General features: G+C 39.6%; 1 protein-coding gene across 2 annotated transcripts in view; it reads right to left on the bottom strand.

Annotated features, from left to right (window-relative positions):
• ngfra (nerve growth factor receptor a (TNFR superfamily, member 16)) overlaps positions 1–21,937 on the bottom strand; it is a 131,752-nt gene that overhangs the window by 50,967 nt on the left and 58,848 nt on the right. For both annotated transcript variants that reach the window (XM_061981321.1, XM_061981320.1), the window contains exon 3: positions 9,948–10,310. In XM_061981321.1, the coding sequence (XP_061837305.1) occupies positions 9,948–10,310 (363 nt within the window). The remainder of the gene's footprint in view (positions 1–9,947; positions 10,311–21,937) is intronic.

The following is a 21,937-nucleotide window of genomic DNA, read 5'->3' as shown; positions in this document are numbered from 1 at the left end:
AGAGTCGGATGCAGTGGTGTAAAGCACGTCACCACTGGACTCTAGAGCAGTGGAGACAAGTTCTCTGGTGTGATGAGTCCCGCTTTTCCATCCGGCAATCTGATGGACGAGTCTGGATTTGGAGGTTGCCAGAAGAACGCTACATTTCGGACTGCATTGTGCCGAGTGTGAAATTTGGTGGAGGAGGAATTATGGTGTGGGGTTGTTTTTCAGGAGTTGGGCTTGGCCCCTTAGTTCCAGTGAAAGGAACTTTGAATGCTCCAGGACACCAAAACATTTTGGACAATTCCATGGGATGGCACTTCAAGTTAATATGTGAGTAAAGGCAGGTGGCCAAATACTTTTGGCAATATAGTGTGTATATATATATATATATATATATATATATATATATATATATATATTCACACGTTGTGCGATTCAGAATCGATTCTCATTTTTAAAAAATCGATTTTTATTTATTTTTTTATTTATTTATTTAGTTTTTAATTAATCAACCCAACAAAACAATACACAACAATACCATAACAATGCAATTCAATTCCAAAACCAAACCCGACCCAGCAACACTCAGAACTGCAACAAACAGAGCAATTGAGAGGAGACACAAACACGACACAGAACAAACCAAAAGTAGTGAAACAAAAATGAATATTATCAACAACAGTATCAATATTAGTTGCAATTTCAACATAGAAGTGATTAAAAATCCCTCATTGACATTATCATTAGACATTTATAAAAAAATAAAAAAAAGAACAATAGTGTCACAGTGGCTTACACTTGCATCGCATCTCATAAGCTTGACAACACACTGTGTCCAATATTTTCACAAAGATAAAATAAGTCATATTTTTGGTTCATTTAATAGTTAAAACAAATTTACATTATTGCAAGCAGTTGATAAAACATTGTCCTTTACAATTATAAAAGCTTTTTACAAAAATCTACTACTCTGCTTGCATGTCAGCAGACTGGGGTAGATCCTGCTGAAATCCTATGTATTGAATGAATAGAGAATCCTTTAGAATCGGGAAAAAATTGTTTTTGAATTGAGAATTGTGTTGAATTGAAAAAAAATCGATTTTGAATCGAATCGTGACCCCAAGAATCGATATTGAATCGAATCGTGGGACACCCAAAGATTCACAGCCCTAATATATATATATACAGGTAAAAGCCAGTAAATTAGAATATTTTGAAAAACTTGATTTATTTCAGTAATTGCATTCAAAAGGTGTAACTTGTACATTATATTTATTCATTGCACACAGACTGATGCATTCAAATGTTTATTTCATTTAATTTTGATGATTTGAAGTGGCAACAAATGAAAATCCAAAATTCCGTGTGTCACAAAATTAGAATATTACTTAAGGCTAATACAAAAAAGGGATTTTTAGAAATGTTGGCCAACTGAAAAGTATGAAAATGAAAAATATGAGCATGTACAATACTCAATACTTGGTTGGAGCTCCTTTTGCCTCAATTACTGCGTTAATGCGGCGTGGCATGGAGTCGATGAGTTTCTGGCACTGCTCAGGTGTTATGAGAGCCCAGGTTGCTCTGATAGTGGCCTTCAACTCTTCTGCGTTTTTGGGTCTGGCATTCTGCATCTTCCTTTTCACAATACCCCACAGATTTTCTATGGGGCTAAGGTCAGGGGAGTTGGCGGGCCAATTTAGAACAGAAATACCATGGTCCGTAAACCAGGCACGGGTAGATTTTGCGCTGTGTGCAGGCGCCAAGTCCTGTTGGAACTTGAAATCTCCATCTCCATAGAGCAGGTCAGCAGCAGGAAGCATGAAGTGCTCTAAAACTTGCTGGTAGACGGCTGCGTTGACCCTGGATCTCAGGAAACAGAGTGGACCGACACCAGCAGATGACATGGCACCCCAAACCATCACTGATGGTGGAAACTTTACACTAGACTTCAGGCAACGTGGATCCTGTGCCTCTCCTGTCTTCCTCCAGACTCTGGGACCTCGATTTCCAAAGGAAATGCAAAATTTGCATGGTTGGGTGATGGTTTGGGGTGCCATGTCATCTGCTGGTGTCGGTCCACTCTGTTTCCTGAGATCCAGGGTCAACGCAGCCGTCTACCAGCAAGTTTTAGAGCACTTCATGCTTCCTGCTGCTGACCTGCTCTATGGAGATGGAGATTTCAAGTTCCAACAGGACTTGGCGCCTGCACACAGCGCAAAATCTACCCGTGCCTGGTTTACGGACCATGGTATTTCTGTTCTAAATTGGCCCGCCAACTCCCCTGACCTTAGCCCCATAGAAAATCTGTGGGGTATTGTGAAAAGGAAGATGCAGAATGCCAGACCCAAAAACGCAGAAGAGTTGAAGGCCACTATCAGAGCAACCTGGGCTCTCATAACACCTGAGCAGTGCCAGAAACTCATCGACTCCATGCCACGCCGCATTAACGCAGTAATTGAGGCAAAAGGAGCTCCAACCAAGTATTGAGTATTGTACATGCTCATATTTTTCATTTTCATACTTTTCAGTTGGCCAACATTTCTAAAAATCCCTTTTTTGTATTAGCCTTAAGTAATATTCTAATTTTGTGACACACGGAATTTTGGATTTTCATTTGTTGCCACTTCAAATCATCAAAATTAAATGAAATAAACATTTGAATGCATCAGTCTGTGTGCAATGAATAAATATAATGTACAAGTTACACCTTTTGAATGCAATTACTGAAATAAATCGAGTTTTTCAAAATACTCTAATTTACTGGCTTTCACCTGTATATATATATTCCTCACGCACTAATTGACTAAAAGAGTGCGCACTCGCGAGCGCGATGATGTCATGTTATCGATGGGACAATGCATTTTTTTACAATATGATTTGCCTGAGCAGCGAAGGGATCCCGAGAGTAACAAGCGGTAAAGAATAGATCAGAAAGGACAAATTTACAAAAAAAACCTTGAGACTTCCCGCGGGCCGGATTTTGGATGCTGGCAGGCCGTATTTGGCCCTTGGGCCATTGTTTCGAGACTTCTGATCTAAACTTTACCTATATATTTTTTCTATGCTTTTATTGTCATATTTTCAGAATGTGTTTGTTCTATTTTTGGCCAAAGTAAGACAAAGAAAGTAATCTGAAGTTGTCCTTATTTTTTTGTTTCAATGCCATGGTTTCAATAGTCCAGGCCGTGTGTGCACAGATTTCACTCCATGCGGCCCCTGAGCCCAAATGAGTTGGACACCCCTGATGTACAGTATTACAATATTACAGTATATGTAACAGCTGCAGCAAACCAAAAAAAAGGGACAGCATAAAATAGAGAGTAGATCCAGCAGAAAATAGACATTATAAACAAAGAGAGGTAGCTAACGTAGAAGTGGTCAGACAAATTTTTTTTTTAAACTTGAGACTTCCCGTGGGCCGGATTTTGGTCGCTGGCGGGCCCAAGTTTGGAGACCCCTGAACTAGACAGACAAACCTCCTGGCGCAGGTAAAAAAAAAAAGTGTATTTTGCAGAGGAAGAGACTTTTTAAACTCCATACGTGCCTTTCTTGGCTCCTCAACTGGGCTTAATTCTGAGATTTGCGATCAAAGTCGTGTAGGGACAACTAAGAAGACGTTGCTTTAATTTACGAGTCGCCGTTTCCGACACAAAGCGTTGCCTAACAAATCAAAAGGAAGCGAACGCTCCTCTCCGTCCAATCAGAAGTGGACACAGTCTCTGAGCTCCATCACGTCCACTTTGAAGACGATTCCATGCCCTGTGGGCCTGATTTAATTTACAACTTCCACTGTGGTCCTTTTCCTCTTCTTCTTCTTGGTGGGAGAGCAGCAGAATATTCACTGTTTGACTCTGCAGTCGTACTTGACCTCTTTTCATGCTAAAACTGAGCCACTTCCTGCCATTGAAGAGCTGACCTCCGAGCCCCACACTTCCCTCCGACACAGACGTCTTATTCCAAGATGGAGTGTACACACGTGCGTAAATCTATTCTGGCAAGTTTGCTCTTTTTTGTCATGTTCAACATTCTGAATAATAAAATTGTTGTTTTTAAATTGTAATTTAACAAGCATTTTAATATACAAAATATTAGGGATGTCGATAAATGCTTTAAAATGTAATATCGGAAATTATCGGTATCGGTTTCAAAAAGTAAAATGTATGACTTTTTAAAACGCCGCTGTACGGAGTGGTACACGGACGTAGAGAGAAGTACAGAGCGCCAATAAACCTTTGCATGCCGGCCCAATCACATAATATCTACGGCTTTTCACACACACAAGTGTGTGAAAAGGCACACTTGGTCAACAGCCATACAGGTCACACTGAGGGTGGCCGTACAAACTACTTTAACACTGTTACAAATATGCGTCACACTGTGAACCCACACCAAACAAGAATGACAAACACATTTCGGGAGAACATCCGCACCGTAACACAACATAAACACAACAGAACAAATACCCAGAACCCCTTGCAGCACTAACTCTTCCGGGACGCTACAATATACACCCCCTCCCCCCCCCCCCCCAAACCCGCCCACCTCAACCTCCTCATGCTCTCTCGAGCATGTCCCAAATTCCAAGCTGCTGTTTTAAGGCATGTTAAAAAAAAATAATGCACTTTGTGACTTCAATAATAAATATGGCAGTGCCATGTTGGCATTTTTTTCCATAACTTGAGTTGATTTATTTTGGAAAACCTTGTTACATTGTTTAATGCATCCAGCGGGGCATCACAACAAAATTAGGCATAATAATGTGTTAATTCCACGACCGTATATATCGGTATCGGTTGATATTGGAATCGGTAATTAAGAGTTGGACAATATAGGAATATCGGATATCGGCAAAAAAGCCATTATCGGACACCTCTACAAAATATATAATGTAATCGTATTCCTCTATTTACTTATGGGCAGTCTCATGTCCTTATATGGGCTGCAAGTTAGCTAAGGCTAATTTGGAGGAGCTAACACACAATTCATTAACTTTTCATTTGTAATGAAATGTCTAAACTTTATTTCACATTATCATTGTTTACACTCAGTGGTTTGTGCTTTATAACACATTTTGTGGCATTAAACATTACGAGTGTTCCAATCCGATATCAGTCTGGTATCAGCAAAAATACAAGGAGGGGATGATATCGGCTTGCATGTAAAATGTCCTCCAGTATGTTTACTTGTGCAAAGTTGGACAGCCAGTTAACATCTAAATGTCCTCCAAAAAAAATAAATGTACAGTCAGTAAACATGGTAGGCTACGAGGAGCGAGCAGCTAAGCACACAATAGCACACAAGCTAATAATTGAAGAATATCGCAGTGTAAAACAGGACATCTGTATCAAAAAATGATGGTTGCATAATACTTATAAATTCAATGTCTACCAAGGCAGAGGCGTATTAGAAAGTATCCAGTAACAAACGTGTCCGCATAAATTTAAATTACTGTGTTATGAGCTTAACTTTATGATTTTATGTGGCCACTGGATGTCGCTGAAAAAACAAAAAAACACTGCACTTCAACTTAAAAACGGCACAAGTCCATTCAATTCAGAATAAATAGGTTAGTGTTTTCCATATTTACCATTGTTTTCTGTTTGACTCAGTTCACTTCAACATTTTCTAACATTCCACACTACAAAGTAGGGTTGTACCGGTATTAGTATAGTACCGTGATACTAATGAATCATATTCGGTACTATACCGCCTCTGAAAAGTACCGGTTTGACTATGACCAGTGTATGATCCTGTAACTACTTGGTATTGGATCGATACCCAAATTTGAGGTATCATCCAAAACTAATGTAAAGCATCCAAACAACAGAAGAATAAGTGATTTTTTACATTTTAACAGAAGTATAGGTAGAACATGTTAAAAGAGAAAGTAAGCAGATATTAGTAATGATTAATAATTCATTTTCTACCACTTGTCCTTAATAATTTTGACAACATAATAGAATATAAATGACACAATATGTTACTGCATATGTCAGCAGACTAATTAGGAGCCTTTGTTTGTTTACTTACTTATAAAAGACTAGTTGTCTTGTATGTTCACTATTTTATTTAAGGACAAACTTGCAATAAGAAACATATGTTTTATGTACCGTAAGATTTTTTTGTTACAATATAGCCAATAATGCAATTTTTTGTGGTCCCCTTTATTTAGAAAAATATCGAAAAGTACCAAAAAGTATCGAAATAATTTTGCTGCCGGAACCAAAATATTGGTATCGGGACAACAGTACTACAAAGTAACATTTATTATTACGTTTACAAAAAAATCGATTCACATCCAAATTGTGATTCTTATCAACCCCGATTCTAAATAGATACATCATTTTCACAAATTGATTTTTTAAAAATTATTTGTTTTTTTCTCACATGTTTTGAAAGAGTTTCATTATAATTCATATACTGAATAATCTCCACATCGAGAGGAGCCAGATGAGGTGGTTCGGGCATCTGGTCAGGATGCCACCCAAACGCCTCCCTAGGGAGGTGTTTAGGGCACGTCCGACCGGTAGGAGGCCACGGGGAAGACCCAGGACACGTTGGGAAGACTATGTCTCCCGGTTGGCCTGGGAACGCCTCGGGATCCTTCGGGAAGAGCTGGACGAAGTGGCTGGGGAGAGGGAAGTCTGGGCTTTTCTGCTTAGGCTGCTGCCCCCGCAACCCGACCTCGGATAAGCGGAAGAAGGATGGATGGATACTAAATAATGCATAACCAGAATCAGTTTGACTGGAGAATTGATTCCGAGTCGAATCGTCAACACAGGAATGGGAATCGGATCAAATTGTCAGTTGCCCCTAATAACTTGCTTACCTCTGATAGAGATCTGCTGTGCAATATGTTTTTAACATTTTATTATGTTTTTAAATTTTAAATTGTTTTATTATTGTTGTTGTCCTAAGACTATTTTATGTAGGTTTGTTTTAAAAGCACTGAGCTGGATTGCTGTCCAATTTCGTTGTTTCCATACAATGACAATAAAGGTATTCTGATTCTGATAAGTATGTATGATTCCTGCTCAAACCGTATCAGACCATTATTTTAATATCGGCCAAAACTCAAAGCTCCGATATCTGTATCCTATCGAAAGTGAAAAGGCTGTATTGGGACACCGAAATTAAATATGGTATTTTGTGTTTATTGATATTTTTGTAATATTTCAGGAGTTAAATGCTGATGTGTATTTTGAAATCTGGTATCGAAGGAGAACCTATGCTCATACTCAGAGGCGCCGCTAGGGATTTTGGGCCCCATGAAAAGAATCTTTACAGGGCCCCCAACACAGTGTCATTATTTTTTCTGTATTATAATTTCATCATCATTAGGGGCCTCTCTGGGCCCCCCTCCATCATGGGCCCCTAGAATCTGTCTCCTTTACCCCCCCTTTTCGGCGCCCCTGCTCATACTTGCCAACCTTGAGACCTCCGATTTCGGGTGGGTGAGGGGGTGCGTGGTCGGGGGTGGGACTGGGGCGTCATTGTGGGCGGGGGCGTGGTTAAGAGGGGAGATGTATATTGACAGCTAGAATTCACCAAGTCAAGTATTTCATACATATATATATATATATATATATATATATATATATATATATATATACAGTGGGGCAAAAAAGTATTTAGTCAGCCACCGATTGTGCAAGTTCTCCCACTTAAAATGATGACAGAGGTCTGTAATTTTCATCATAGGTACACTTCAACTGTGAGAGACAGAATGTAAAAAAAAATCCAGGAATTCACGTTGTAGGAATTTTAAAGAATTTATTTGTAAATTATGGTGGAAAATAAGTATTTGGTCAATAACAAAAATTCAACTCAATACTTTGTAATATAACCTGTGTTGGCAATAACATAGGTCAAACGATTACTATAGGTCTTTACCAGGTTTGCACACACAGTAGCTGGTATTTTGGCCCATTCCTCCATGCAGATCTTCTCGAGAGCAGTGATGTTTTGGGGCTGTTGCCGAGCAACACAGACTTTCAACTCACTCCACAGATTTTCTATGGGGTTGAGGTCTGGAGAGTGGCTAGGCCACTCCAGGATTTTCAAATGCTTCTTACGGAGCCACTCCTTCGTTGCCCGGGCGGTGTGTTTTGGGATCATTGTCATGCTGGAAGCTTTCATCTTCAAAGCTCTCACTGATGGAAGGAGGTTTTGGCTCAAAATCTCGCGATACATGGCCCCATTCATTCTTTCCTTAACACGGATCAGTCGGCCTGTCCCCTTAGCAGAAAAACAGCCCCAAAGCATGATGTTTCCATCCCCATGCTTCACAGTAGGAATGGTGTTCTTGGGATGCAACTCAGTATTCTTCTTCCTCCAAACACGACGAGTTGAGTTTATACCAAAAAGTTCTATTTTGGTTTCATCTGACCACATGACATTCTCCCAATCCTCTGCTGTATCATCCATGTGCTCTCTGGCAAACTTCAGACGGGCCTGGACATGCACTGGCTTAAGCAGGGGGACACGTCTGGCACTGCAGGATTTGATTCCCTGTCGGCGTAGTGTGTTACTGATGGTAACCTTTGTTACTTTGGTCCCAGCTCTCTGCAGGTCATTCTCCAGGTCCCCCCTTGTGGTTCTGGGATTTTTGCTCACCGTTCTCATGATCATTTTGACCCCACGGGATGAGATCTTGCAAGGAGCCCCAGATCGAGGGAGATTATCAGTGGTCTTGTATGTCTTCCATTTTCTGATAATTGCTCCAAAAGTTGATTTTTTTTCACACCAGGCTTCTTGCCTATTGTAGATTCACTCTTCACAGTCTGGTGCAGGTCTACAATTATTTTCCTGGTGTCCTTCAACAGTTCTTTGGTCTTGGCCATAGTGGAGTTTGGAGTCTGACTGTTTGAGGCTGTGGACAGGTGTCTTTTATACAGATAACCAGTTCAAACAGGTGCCATTAATACAAGTAACGAATGGAGGACAGAAGAGCTTCTTAAAGAAGAAGTTACAGGTCTGTGAGAGCCAGAGATCTTCCTTGTTTGAAGTGACCAAATACTTATTTTCCACCATAATTTACAAATAAATTCTTTAAAATTCCTACAATGGGAAATCCTGGATTTTTTTTTTCACATTCTGTCTCTCACAGTTGAAGTGTACCTATGATGAAAATTACAGACCTCTGTCATCATTTTAAGTGGGAGAACTTGCACAATTGGTGGTTGACTAAATACTTTTTTGCCCCACTGTATATATATATATATATATATATATGTATATATATATATATATCTACATCCTGAAAATATGCAAACAAAACTGTGTTTAGATAATTGATACTTCAAACTTGCATAAATAAATCTTAAGGAAATAACATAACTTGGCTTCTGAGAGCTTCAAAATGTAATGAATAAAATGCTAAAGTTGTTGATGAACAAGCAATTATTTTAATAATTAAATATGGTCATTTTAAATGAATTATTATGATAATTTAAAATTAATTATTTCATATATGTTTATTTTAATGTATAATTCTATGGCTGGATGTAATAAGGAGTCAGAAAAAATACAAATAAAAACAATTAATTTAGTAAAAATGTATTTAGTTTTTTTTGTAATTAATAAATATATTTATTTTTAGGTAAGATAAACATAATAATACAATTTATCTGTAGTCTGGATGATTTAGTTCTTGTCACCCTGTTGTCCTCCTGTCATAAAAAAAAAAAAGGCTGTCCTCACTCAGGTCCGCATGGAGCTGGAGGGGGCGTGGCCTCCAGCTCCGGCTGAAAATCGGGAGATTTTCGGGAGAATATTTGTCCCGGGAGGTTTTCGGGAGAGGCGCTGAATTTCGCGAGTCTCCCGGAAAATTCGGGAAGGTTGGCAAGTATGCCTATGCTATAAAACGTACACATTTTCTTTTTTTCCATCTACTATGGCCCCCGTGAGGATTATTTGCGTAACTGCGAGCAGGCGCGGCGAAAGCAAGGTGAGGGTCTTACTGTGGCAGACGGAGTCGCTGACGGGCGTGCAGTGGGCCAGCTGGACCTCGGTCTCGTCGTCACAGATGGTGCAGGGCAGGCAGGGGTCTAGGGAGCTCTCGCGGTCCGAGAAGGTGTAGTCCACGCACTCCTCGCACACGGTGTCGTGTTCAAGTTCGCAGTGCTCGAACACGCCATGGCCGGCGAGGCAGACGGTGCACGGCTCGCAGCGGCCCGACACGCCGTCCAGGTAGAAGTTGTAGCGGCACACGCAGATGGCGTCGTTGGAGTCGGTGCACGGCGTCTCCATGCGCATGAGGCCCGTGCACTGAATGCAGGGCTGGCACTGCTCCGTGTGGCTGTAGTTCTCCGAGAAGGTCTCGCCTGCAAGACAAGGACCAGGAGCATGAGGACCTCTCAGTATATAATAGTGCAGATTTCTTTCAACAATTCTGCCTAGCAACACCTCCCCCAGGGAGAAAATTAGTGTGACTCAAAACACACGCCACATACAAATGACTGGTGGTATACATCCTTGTTATCTGTTCTCTACCATATGGAAATGTATACCAAAATATGTTTCTGTGGGCGACATCTGGTAATGCTTGTCATTATCTGATCAGAGCTTTACTCAAACAATGTCTGAGTGCACTTATGTAATATTCTCAATACTATAGCTGCAAAGTGCAGTATCATGAAGTTGAATAAATACAAATGTATGTACAAAACTCAAAAGCAGTGAAGATGGCACGTTGTGTAAATCGTGAATAAAAACGGAATACAATGATTTGCAAACCCTTTTCGACTTGTATTCAATTGAATAGACTGCAAAGACAAGATATTTAATGTTCCAACTGAGAAACGTATTTTGTTTTTTTGCAAATAATCATTAAATCAGAATTTAATGGCAGCAACACATTGCAAAAAAGTTGGCACAAGGGCATTTTTACCACTGTGTTACATGGCCTTTCCTTTTAACAACACTCAGTTAAACGTTTGGGAACTGACGAGACCAATTTTTGAAGCTTTTCAGGTGGAATTCTTTCCCATTCTTGCTTGATGTACAGCTTAAGTTGTTCAACAGTCCGGGGGTCTCCGTTGTGGTATTTTAGGCTTCATAATGCGCCACACATTTTCAATGGGAGACAGGTCTGGACTACAGGCAGGCCAGTCTAGTACCCGCACTCTTTTACTACGAAGCCACGCTGTTGTAACACGTAGCTTGGCATTGTCTTGCTGAAATAAGCAGGGGCGTCCATGATAACGTTGCTTGGATGGCAACATATGTTGCTCCAAAACCTGTATGTACCTTTCAGCATTAATGGTGCCTTCACAGATGTGTAAGTTACCCATGTCTTGGACACTAATACACCCCCATACCATCATAGATGCTGGCTTTTGAACTTTGCACCTATAACAATCCAGATGGTTCTTTTCCTCTTTGGTCCGTAGGACACAACTTCCACAGTTTCCAAAAACAATTTGAAATGTGGACTTGTCAGACCACAGAACATTTTTACACTTTGCATCAGTCCATCTTAGATGAGCTCAGGCCCAGCGAAGCCGGCGGCGTTTCTGGGTGTTGTTGATAAATGGCTTTGGCTTTGCATAGCAGAGTTTTAACTTGAACTTACAGATGTGGCGACAAACTGTAGTTACTGACAGTGGTTTTCTGAAGTGTTCCTGAGCCCATGTGGTGATAGCCTTTACACACTGATGTCGCTTTTTGATGCAGCACCGCCTGAGGGATCGAGGGTCCGTAATATCATTGCTTTTCAAGCCTTGCATAAATGTCTCTGCCAAAAAATTTTAAAAAGTGTGTTGTTGTATTGTGCAGGTTTGAAATAAATACTTAAAAAAAAAGCTTACGTGCAGTGATTTCTCCAGATTATCTGAACCTTTTGATGATATTACAGACCGTAGATGGTGAAATCCCTAAATTCCTTGCAATAGCTTGTTGAGAAATGTTATTATACTGTTAGACAATTTGCTCACGCATTTGTTGACAAAGTGGTGACCCTCGCCCCATCCTTGTTTGTGAATGACTGAGCATTTCATTGAAGCTGCTTTTATACCCAATCATGGCACCCACCTGTTCCACATTAGCCTGTTCACCTGTGGGATGTTCCAAATAAGTCTTTGATGAGCATTCCTTAACTTTCTCAGTCTTTTTTGCCACTTGTGCCAGCTTTTTTTAAACATGTTGCAGGCATCAAATTCCAAATCAGCTAATATTTGCAAAAAATAACTACAGTTTTCCACTTCGAACATTAAATATATTGTCTTTGCAGTCTATTCAATTGAATATAAGTTGAAAAGGATTTGCAAATCATTGTATTCTGTTTTTATTTACCATTTACACAACGTGGCATCTTCACTGGTTTTGGGTTTTGTACTTTATGTATATTGGGGTGTCACAGCTCAGCACAGTCCTGTTACCTGCATGATTATTTTCATGTTTACTATAAAGACTATGGGTGTCGCGGTAGGATTTTTTTTACTTCCCCTACCGTACGGATATTGGAGCTTTGCGTAATGGCCGATACCAATATTAACCGCTACGATATCAGCAGGAATCATTCATACTCGTGTTATTTTGTAGTGCGGAAGGTTAAAAAACTGTTTGATCAAGTGAAATGATTCAAACAGAGAACAATTGTATGTACAGTGGGGCAAAAAAGTATTTAGTCAGCCACCAATTGTGCAAGTTCTCCCACTTAAAATAATGACAGTGGTCTGTAATTTTCATCATAGGTACACTTCAACTGTGAGAGACAGAATGTGGAAAAAAATCCAGGAATTCACATTGTAGAAATTCACATTGTAGGATTTTTAAAGAATTTATTTGTAAATTATGGTGGAAAATAAGTATTTGGTCAATAACAAAAATTCAACTCAATACTTTGTAATATAACCTTTGTTGGCAATAACAGAGGTCAAACGATTACTATAGGTCTTTACCAGGTTTGCACACACAGTAGCTGGTATTTTGGCCCATTCCTCCATGCAGATCTTCCCGAGAGCAGTGATGTTTTGGGGCTGTCGCCGAGCAACACGGACTTTCAACTCCCTCCCCAGATTTTCTATGGGGTTGAGGTCTGGAGACTGGCTAGGCCACTCCAGGACTTTCAAATGCTTCTTACGGAGCCACTCCTTCGTTGCCCGGGCGGTGTGTTTGGGATCATTGTCATACTGGAAGACCCAGCCACGTTTCATCTTCAAAGCTCTCACTGATGGAAGGAGGTTTTGGCTCAAAATCTCACGATACATGGCCCCCTTCATTCTTTCCTTAACACGGATCAGTCGGCCTGTCCCCTTAGCAGAAAAACAGCCCCAAAGCATGATGTTTCCACCCCCATGCTTCACAGTAGGTATGGTGTTCTTGGGATGCAACTCAGTATTCTTCTTCCTCAAAACACGAGGAGTTGAGTTTATACCAAAAAGTTCTATTTTGGTTTCATCTGACCACATGACATTCTCCCAATCCTCTGCTGTATCATCCATGTGCTCTCTGGCAAACTTCAGACGGGCCTGGACATGCACTGGCTTAAACAGGGGGACACGTCTGGCACTGCAGGATTTGATTCCCTGTCGGCGTAGTGTGTTACTGATGGTAACCTTTGTTACTTTGGTCCCAGCTCTCTGCAGGTCATTCACCAGGTCCCCCCGTGTGGTTCTGGGATTTTTGCTCACCGTTCTCATTATCATTTTGACCCCACGGGATGAGATCTTGCGTGGAGCCCCAGATCGAGGGAGATTATCAGTGGTCTTGTATGTCTTCCATTTTCTGATAGTTGCTCCCACAGTTGTTTTTTTTCACACCAAGCTGCTTGCCTATTGTAGATTCACTCTTCACAGTCTGGCGCAGGTCTACAATTCTTTTCCTGGTGTCCTTCGACAGCTCTTTGGTCTTGCCATAGTGGAGTTTGGAGTCTGACTGTTTGAGGCTGTGGACAAGTGTCTTTTATACAGATAACCAGTTCAAACAGGTGCCATTAATACAGGTAACAAGTGGAGGACAGAAGAGCTTCTTAAAGAAGAAGTTACAGGTCTGTGAGAGCCAGAGATCTTCCTTGTTTGAAGTGACCAAATACTTATTTTCCACCATAATTTACAAATAAATTCTTTAAAATTTCTACAATGTGAATTCCTGGATTTTTTTTCACATTCTGTCTCTCACAGTTGAAGTGTACCTATGATGAAAATTACAGACCTCTGTCATCATTTTAAGTGGGAGAACTTGCACAATCGGTGGCTGACTAAATACTTTTTTGCCCCACTGTATGAAAAACACTAACCTATTTATTATTGACCGTCTGGAATGGACTTATGCTGTCTTAAGTTGAAGTGGAGTGGTAATTGTTTTTGGGGTTTTTTTGGCAACACATTGTGGCCACAATAATTAATGAAGTTGAGCTCATGACACAGTACGTTGAATGGTGCGGACACGTTTGTTACTGGATACTCTCTGACACACTCATTGCCTTGGAGACTTTGTATGTGTAAGTAATATGCCACTATAGCTATTTGATGCTTGTTTATATTGACAGATGTGCTGTTTTACACTGCAATTTTGTTCAATGAAGGACATTTCATACAAGAAGTGTCTCGATACAACTTTTTCCGATATGATACCGAGCTCAGAGGATTGAGTATGGGCCAATACCTATATTAATTAGATACGATATTAGCATAAATCATTCATACTTTTGTTGTTTTTTAGTGTGGTATGTTAGAAAAGGTTCAATCAAGTGAAATGAGCCAAGCAGAGAACAATGGTAGGTATGAAAGTTTTTTCATACCTATTTATTGTTGACTGTCTGGTATGGACTTATGCTGTCTTTATGTGGAAGTGGAGTGGTATTTTGTTTTGTTTTTGGCGACACTTACTGATCACAATGGTTAAGTTAGGCTTGTGCAGAGGTGGGTAGAGTAGCCAGAAATTGTACTCAAGTAAGAGTACTGTTACTTTAGAGATTTATTACTCAAGTAAAAGTAAGGAGTAGTCACCCAAATATTTACTTGAGTAAAAGTAACAAGTATGTTGTGAAAAAACTACTCAAGTACTGAGTAACTGATGAGTAACATACACACACACATATCATATACATATATATATATATATATATATATATATACATACACATACACACATATATATATATATACACACACATATATATATACACACATTTATATATATATATATATACAGTATATAATTTATATTTATTTATTTTGCCGTTTTTGTTTACATGTTAAAGGTGTTTTAATGTATATACATGCATGTTTAACACATATAGATTCCTTTCTTTCATGAAGACAAGAATATAAGTTGGTGTATTACCTGATTCTGATGACTTGCATTGATTGTAATCAGACAGTAGTGCTTAACGTCCACGTTTTCAAATGCAGGAGAAAAAAAGTTCCTCCTTTCTGTCTAATACCACATGAAAGTGGTTGGTTTTTGGTATCTTATTTGTCCAGCTTCCATATTCGTTTTCACACACTTTACAAGAAATACATTGGCGGCAAATTCCGTAGCTTGCTAGCTTGTTTGCGCTGGCTTTCGGAGACTCTTATTTTGAAAGCGCAGGCGCCATGGAGCGGCACTTTTATTGTGAAGACAGGAACTGTGCAGTCAGTCTTTAGGCTTGTGACGGGATGTACGTTTGAAATAAAAAAGTGTCTTTTTTCCTTCACACTTTTGATTGATTGACTGAAACTTGTATTAGTAGATTGCACAGTACAGTACATATTCCGTACAATTGACCACTAAATGGTAACACCCCAATAAGTGTTTCAACTTGTTTAAGTCAGGTCATGTGACCGCCTGGCTCTGTTTGATTGGTCCAACGTCACCAGTGACTGCATCTGATTGGTGGAACGGAGTCAAACGTCACTAGTGACTGCATTTTATTGGTGGAACGGAGTGAAACGTCACCAGTAACGCAGGCACTTTGAAGGTCTGTCTGACAGACCAAAACAAACAAAGCGTGCATTAACAGATCGATAAAAATTAGTAGCGAGTAGCAAGCTGAATGTAGATAAAAGTAGCGGAGTAAAAGTAGCGTTTCTTCTCTATAAATATACTCAAGTAAAAGTAAAAGTAAGTTGCATTAAAACTACTCTTAGAAGTACAATTTATCCCAAAAGTTACTCAAGTAGATGTAACGGAGTAAATGTAGCGCGTTACTACCCACCTCTGGGCTTGTGATGCGTTTAACTGAATGGTACGGACACGTTTGTTACTGGATACTTTCTAATACGCCCTGGAGACTTTGTATGTGTAAGTAATATGCCACTATAGCTATTTTGATACTTGTTTATATTGACAGATGTGCTGTGTTACACTGCAATTTTGTTCAATGAAGGACATTTCATACAAGAAGTGTCTCGATACAACTTTTTTCGATACAAAACCGAACTCGGAGAATTGAGTATGGGCCAATACCTACATTAATCAGATGCGATATTAGCATAAATCATTCATACTTTTGTTATTTTTTAGTGTGGTATGTTAGAAAAGGTTCAATCAAGTGAAATGAGTCAAGCAGAGAACAATGGTAGGTATGAAAGTTTTTTCATACCTATTTATTATTGACTGTCTGGTATGGACTTATGCTGTCTTTATGTGGAAGTGGAGTGGTATTTTGTTTTGTTTTTGGCGACACTTACTGATCACAATGGTTAAGTTAGGCTTGTGATGTGTTAAGCTGAATGATGCGGACACGTTTGTTACTGGATACTTTCTAATACGCCCTGGAGACATTGTATGTGTAATGATCACAATGGTTAAGTTAGGCTCGTGATGCGTTAAGCTGAATGGTGCGGACACGTTTGTTACTGGATACTTTCTAATACGCCCCGGAGACTTTGTATGTGAAAGTAATATGCAACTATAATTATTTGACACTTGTTTATATTGACAAATGTGCTTGTTTTAATCTGCATTATTGTTCAATGAAGGGCACTAGCTTGTGTGCTATTATGGGCTTAGCTGCTGTGTAGCGCTTATAGCCTACTATGTTTACCTTTTGTACATGACTAAAATAGCAGAAAAGACCAACCTTGTGTGTTTATTGGAGGACATTTAGATGTTATCTGGATGTTTGTATCCAAGCTTATGTTGGTCATTTCACATGCATTTTGTTGCTGATATCGGATCAGGACATCCCTAATGTATAAAACCTGCTCAGTGGCCTTGTGGTTAGAGTGTCCGCCCTGAGATCGGTAGGTTGTGGGTTCAAACCCTGGCCGAATCATACCGAGGACTAAAAAAATGGGACCCATTACCTCCCTTCTTGACACTCAGCATCAAGGTTTGGAACGGGGGGTTAAATCACCAAAATGATTCCCGAGCGTGGCCACCGCTGCTGCTCACTGCTGCCCTCACCTCCCCGAGGATGGAACAAGGGGATGGGTCAAACGCAGAGGGTAATTTCACCACACTTAGTGTGTGTGACTATCAGTGGTACTTTAACTAAATACTAGAGATGTCCGATAATGGCTTTTTTGCGGATATTCCGATATTGTCCAGCCCTTAATTACCGATTCCGATATCAACCGATACCGATATATACAGTCGTGGAATTAACACATTATTATTCCTAATTTTGTTGTGATGCCCCGCTGAATGCATTAAACAACGTAACAAGGCTGTCCAAAATAAATCAACTCAAGTTATGGAACAAAATGCCAACACGGCACTGCCATATTTATTATTGAAGTCACAAAGTGCGTTATTTTTTTTAACATGCCTCAAAACAGCAGCTTGGAATTTGGGACATGCTCTCCCTGAGAGAGCATGAGGAGGTTGAGGTAGGCGGGGTTGGGAGGGTGAGGGGGGTGTATATTGTAGCGTCCCGGAAGAGTTAGTGCTGCAAGGGGTTCTGGGTATTTGTTCTGTTGTGTTTATGTTGTGTTACGGTGCGGATGTTCTCCCGAAATGTGTTTGTCATTCTTGTTTGGTGTGGGTTCACAGTGTGGCGCATATTTGTAACAGTGTTAAAGTTGTTTATACGGCCACCCTCAGTGTGACCTGTATGGCTGTTGACCAAGTAAAGCTTGCATTCACTTGTGTGTGTGAAAAGCCGTAGATATTATGTGACTGGGCAGTGCCTTTAAGGTTTATTGGCGCTCTGTATTTCTCCCTACGTCCGTGTACACAGCGGCGTTTTAAAAAGTCATAACTTTTACTTTTTGAAAGCGATACCGATAATTTCGAAACCAATACTGATAATTTCCGATATTACATTTTAAAGCATTTATCGGCCGATAATATCTACTAAATACCATAAAAGTTCCAATCATAAGTACTGCACTGTACATACTGTATCGGATATACAGTATACATCTACAAATAAACCTAATAAATAAATAAAAATTAGATGCTATTATTGTTTTGCAAGTCACAAGTAAGCCTCAAGTCTTTGCCCTCAAGTCCGAGTCAAGTCCCGAGTCAAGACAGGCAAGCCCCGAGTCAAGTCCAAAGTCAAGACTGGAAAGTCTCAAGTCAAGTCCTAAGTCCTGCATTTTGAGTTTCGAGTCCTTTCAAGTCCTTTTAACCACAGACTAATATATTAACACAGATTGTGTATGCTTTTCAAACGCTGTATTTATTTATTAAAACAAGTGCATTTGAAATTGCAGGAAAGAAAATTGTGCTGACATTGCACTTTATAATAGCACTACTAACCAGTCATTTTAAACATTAACTCATTCCTTTACAGAACAAACACATTGAAAAATAAAGTGCAAATGTACTTATTTGTACAAAAGTGTTAACATTGAAAAAACATGACATATACGTGAACATAACAAAAAAGTTGTACTTTTTATATGTCAGGGCCCTATGCTGCATTGCATTTGCAAAAGACCAAATTAGCCAAGAGTCTGTCAGTCATTTGTGCACGATGGGGGCGTAGTATGATGCCACCATGGCTGAAAACTCGCTCCACTGGAGCACTGGAGGCAGGCACTGCCAAGACTCTCATGGCCACTCGTAACAGTGAAGGAAGAGTCTTCATGTTCAATGCCCAGAACAAAAGGGGGGAGAGAGTTGTTTTGGGTTGGTGCACTACTTGTAAGTGTATCTTGTGTTTTTTATGTTGATTTAATTAAAAAAAGAAAAAAAAAGAAATTATTTCTTGTGCGGCCCGATACCAATCGATCCACGGACCAGTACCGGGCCATGGCCCGGTGGTTGGGGACCACTGAGGTAAACAACCAACAGTATGTCAGAAAGCTAGCTAAAACGGTACATATATTCATAATATAGTATACATTTTAACTGACCTTTATTTTACTATTTTTGTCTTTTTTTAGGTGGCTAAAATACGCGGTGCTGCTGACCGCCGTCTAACGTTACGTGTGATATATTGACTAACGTAACCCTGCTTAAAAAAATCACTGAACAAAAAGTATGAATAAGGTAGTGAACTGCAACAGATTCCCGTGTTTGCAATAACGTTATAACGTTAGCAGTGAGTTTACAGCCTCACTGATTTAACTACACAGCAAATAAAAGTCACGTTACTTAGCCAATAAACGTTATCTTACATTCAAAACTTACCGTTCTTTGTGCAACTTCAAATGCCGGACGAAGTTGGAAGTTGTTGCCTCTCCATCAGTAATTTTCGAACCGCATGTGTTGCATACTGCAAACCGTTTTGTGACCACCTCGTAATTTTTATACCCAAACAAAATTATTTTAGGTATCATTTTTTGTTCACTGGCGTGTGGTTTGGACATGTCTTCTTCGTTGGTTGTCCTGCAATTTGATTGGATGAATGCTGTGTGATGAAAACAAAGTAGATCTAATTTGATTGGCTGTTGTACTGAGACCACACCAGCTGACACACGCAACGCTGATAGACAAGTACACAATGAAAAATACGGAGCGCTCCCGAATAACTTTTTCATCTTTGGGTTTTGGGGAAAGTAGCAAGTCATGTCAAGTCATGTCAATTCAAAAGGCTCAAGTCCAAGTGAAGTCACAAGTCATTGATGTTAAAGTCTAAGTCGAGTTGCAAGTCTTTTTACATTTTGTCAAGTCGAGTCTAAAGTCATCAAATTCATGACTCGAGTCTGACTCGAGTCCAAGTCATGTGACTCGAGTCCACACCTCTGATTATTGGCCCATATAAAGTGATGTTACAAACACACAATCCAAATAAAAGTGCACAAAAAGGCTATCCTGTGAACCGAAAGTAGCGGCCAATGATGTAACATTAGACACACCCATGTCCCTGCGGGGAAATCAAATCAAATGGTAGAATATTGGTAAGTCGTGGAGTTCAAATGAAAACATGACTGGAGGTAGCAGAGTGTTAACGCGGGAAGCTCAACACTGACGCTAATGGCATTAAGAGTGTTTACCGCACTTTCATTAGCGCAGGAGGACACATTGATCCGACATCATGCCGCTCTTGTTTGAGGAGCGAGTCAAAAGGCCAGGCGATTAAATCGATCCACGGTGTGTTTGCGACGCTTTAAATATACCCGGCGGGTGCAGGTGTGGGCGTGTTTGCATAAAACTTGTATTGTGTACAAAAAAAGCTTTGATTGTGTCGTGCAGTAGATAAGCTAGATCAGAGATGTCCAAACTTTTCCCACTGAGGGCTGCACGTTGAAAAATGAAAGCATTTTGATATTATTCATTTTCAAAACCAATACAATATATTAGGGTTGTACAGTATACCGGTATTAGTATAGTACCGCCATACTAATGAGTCATATTCAGTATTGTACCGCCTCTGAAAAGAAACCACCCCCACCCCACACCCCCCGTCGTCGTCATGTTGTGTCATTGCTGGTTTACGAGCAGACGAGCATGTTCGGCAGCGCACAATCACAGAGTACTTACAAGCAGACACAGTGTGTAGACAGAAAAGGGAGAACGGACGCATTTTGGCTTAAAAACTAACGATAAAGGTGAGGTTATAACACTGAAGAGGTGCTATAAAACATGGCTAGTTAGTTAGCGGATAACGTCCATCCGCCGTCGGCAGTGTTTTAGCTACTTCTAAATCACTAATCCCCGCCTTCATGGCGACAAATAAAGTAAGTTTCTTACAAGTATCATCCCTGCAGGACGAGGAATAGCTAAACATGTTTCACTGCACACCGTAGCTCACCTGCGTCACAATGTAAACAAACGCCATGGGTGGATCTACACCTGACATCCACTGTAATGATACCAAGTACAGGAGTGTATCTAGTAGATACTACTATGATTACGTTGATCATTTTTGGCATCACATCTTCTTTCGTTTTTTGTTTTTATTTATATTATTTTTATAAACTCAGGAAATATGTCCCTGGACACATGAGGACTTTGAATATGACCAATGTATGATCCTGTAACTACTTGGTATCAGATTGATACCCAAATTTGTGGTATCATCCAAAACTAATGTAAAGTATCAAACAACAGAAGTGATTATTACATTTGAACAGAAGTGTAGATAGAACATGTGAAAAGAGAAAGTAAGCAGATATTAACAGTAAATGAACGAGTAGATTAATCATTAATTTTCGACCACTTGTCCTTATTAATGTTGACAAAATAATAGGTGTATAAATGACACAATATGTTACTGCATATGTCAGCAGCTAAATTAGGATCTTTTGTTTGTTTACTTACTAATAAAAGACAAGTTGTCTTGTATGTTCACTATTTTATTTAAGGACAAACTTGCATAAGAAACATGTTTAATGTACCGTAATATTTTTGTTAAAATAAAGCCAATAATACAATTTTTGTGGTGCCCTTTATTTAGAAAAGTACCGAAAAGTATTTAATTAATTTTGGTATCGGGACAACGCTACAATATATAGATTTTTTTTTACCTCTAGCGCTCCCCTATGGAAGGGTCTCATTCATAAAAATGCTACAAATGAGTCATATATGTTTTATTTTATTGTTATTATTCAATCAGTCAATTATATGTTTTTATTTTTATGGAGTTTTTTTGTTGGTTTGTTTTATGCCCTTTTTGTCAAAGAAA

Source organism: Nerophis lumbriciformis, linkage group LG24, assembly GCF_033978685.3.
Source record: "Nerophis lumbriciformis linkage group LG24, RoL_Nlum_v2.1, whole genome shotgun sequence".
Lineage (NCBI taxonomy): Eukaryota > Metazoa > Chordata > Actinopteri > Syngnathiformes > Syngnathidae > Nerophis > Nerophis lumbriciformis.
Note: the sequence above shows the minus strand (reverse complement) of the source record. Positions and strands in the feature narration are given on the sequence as shown.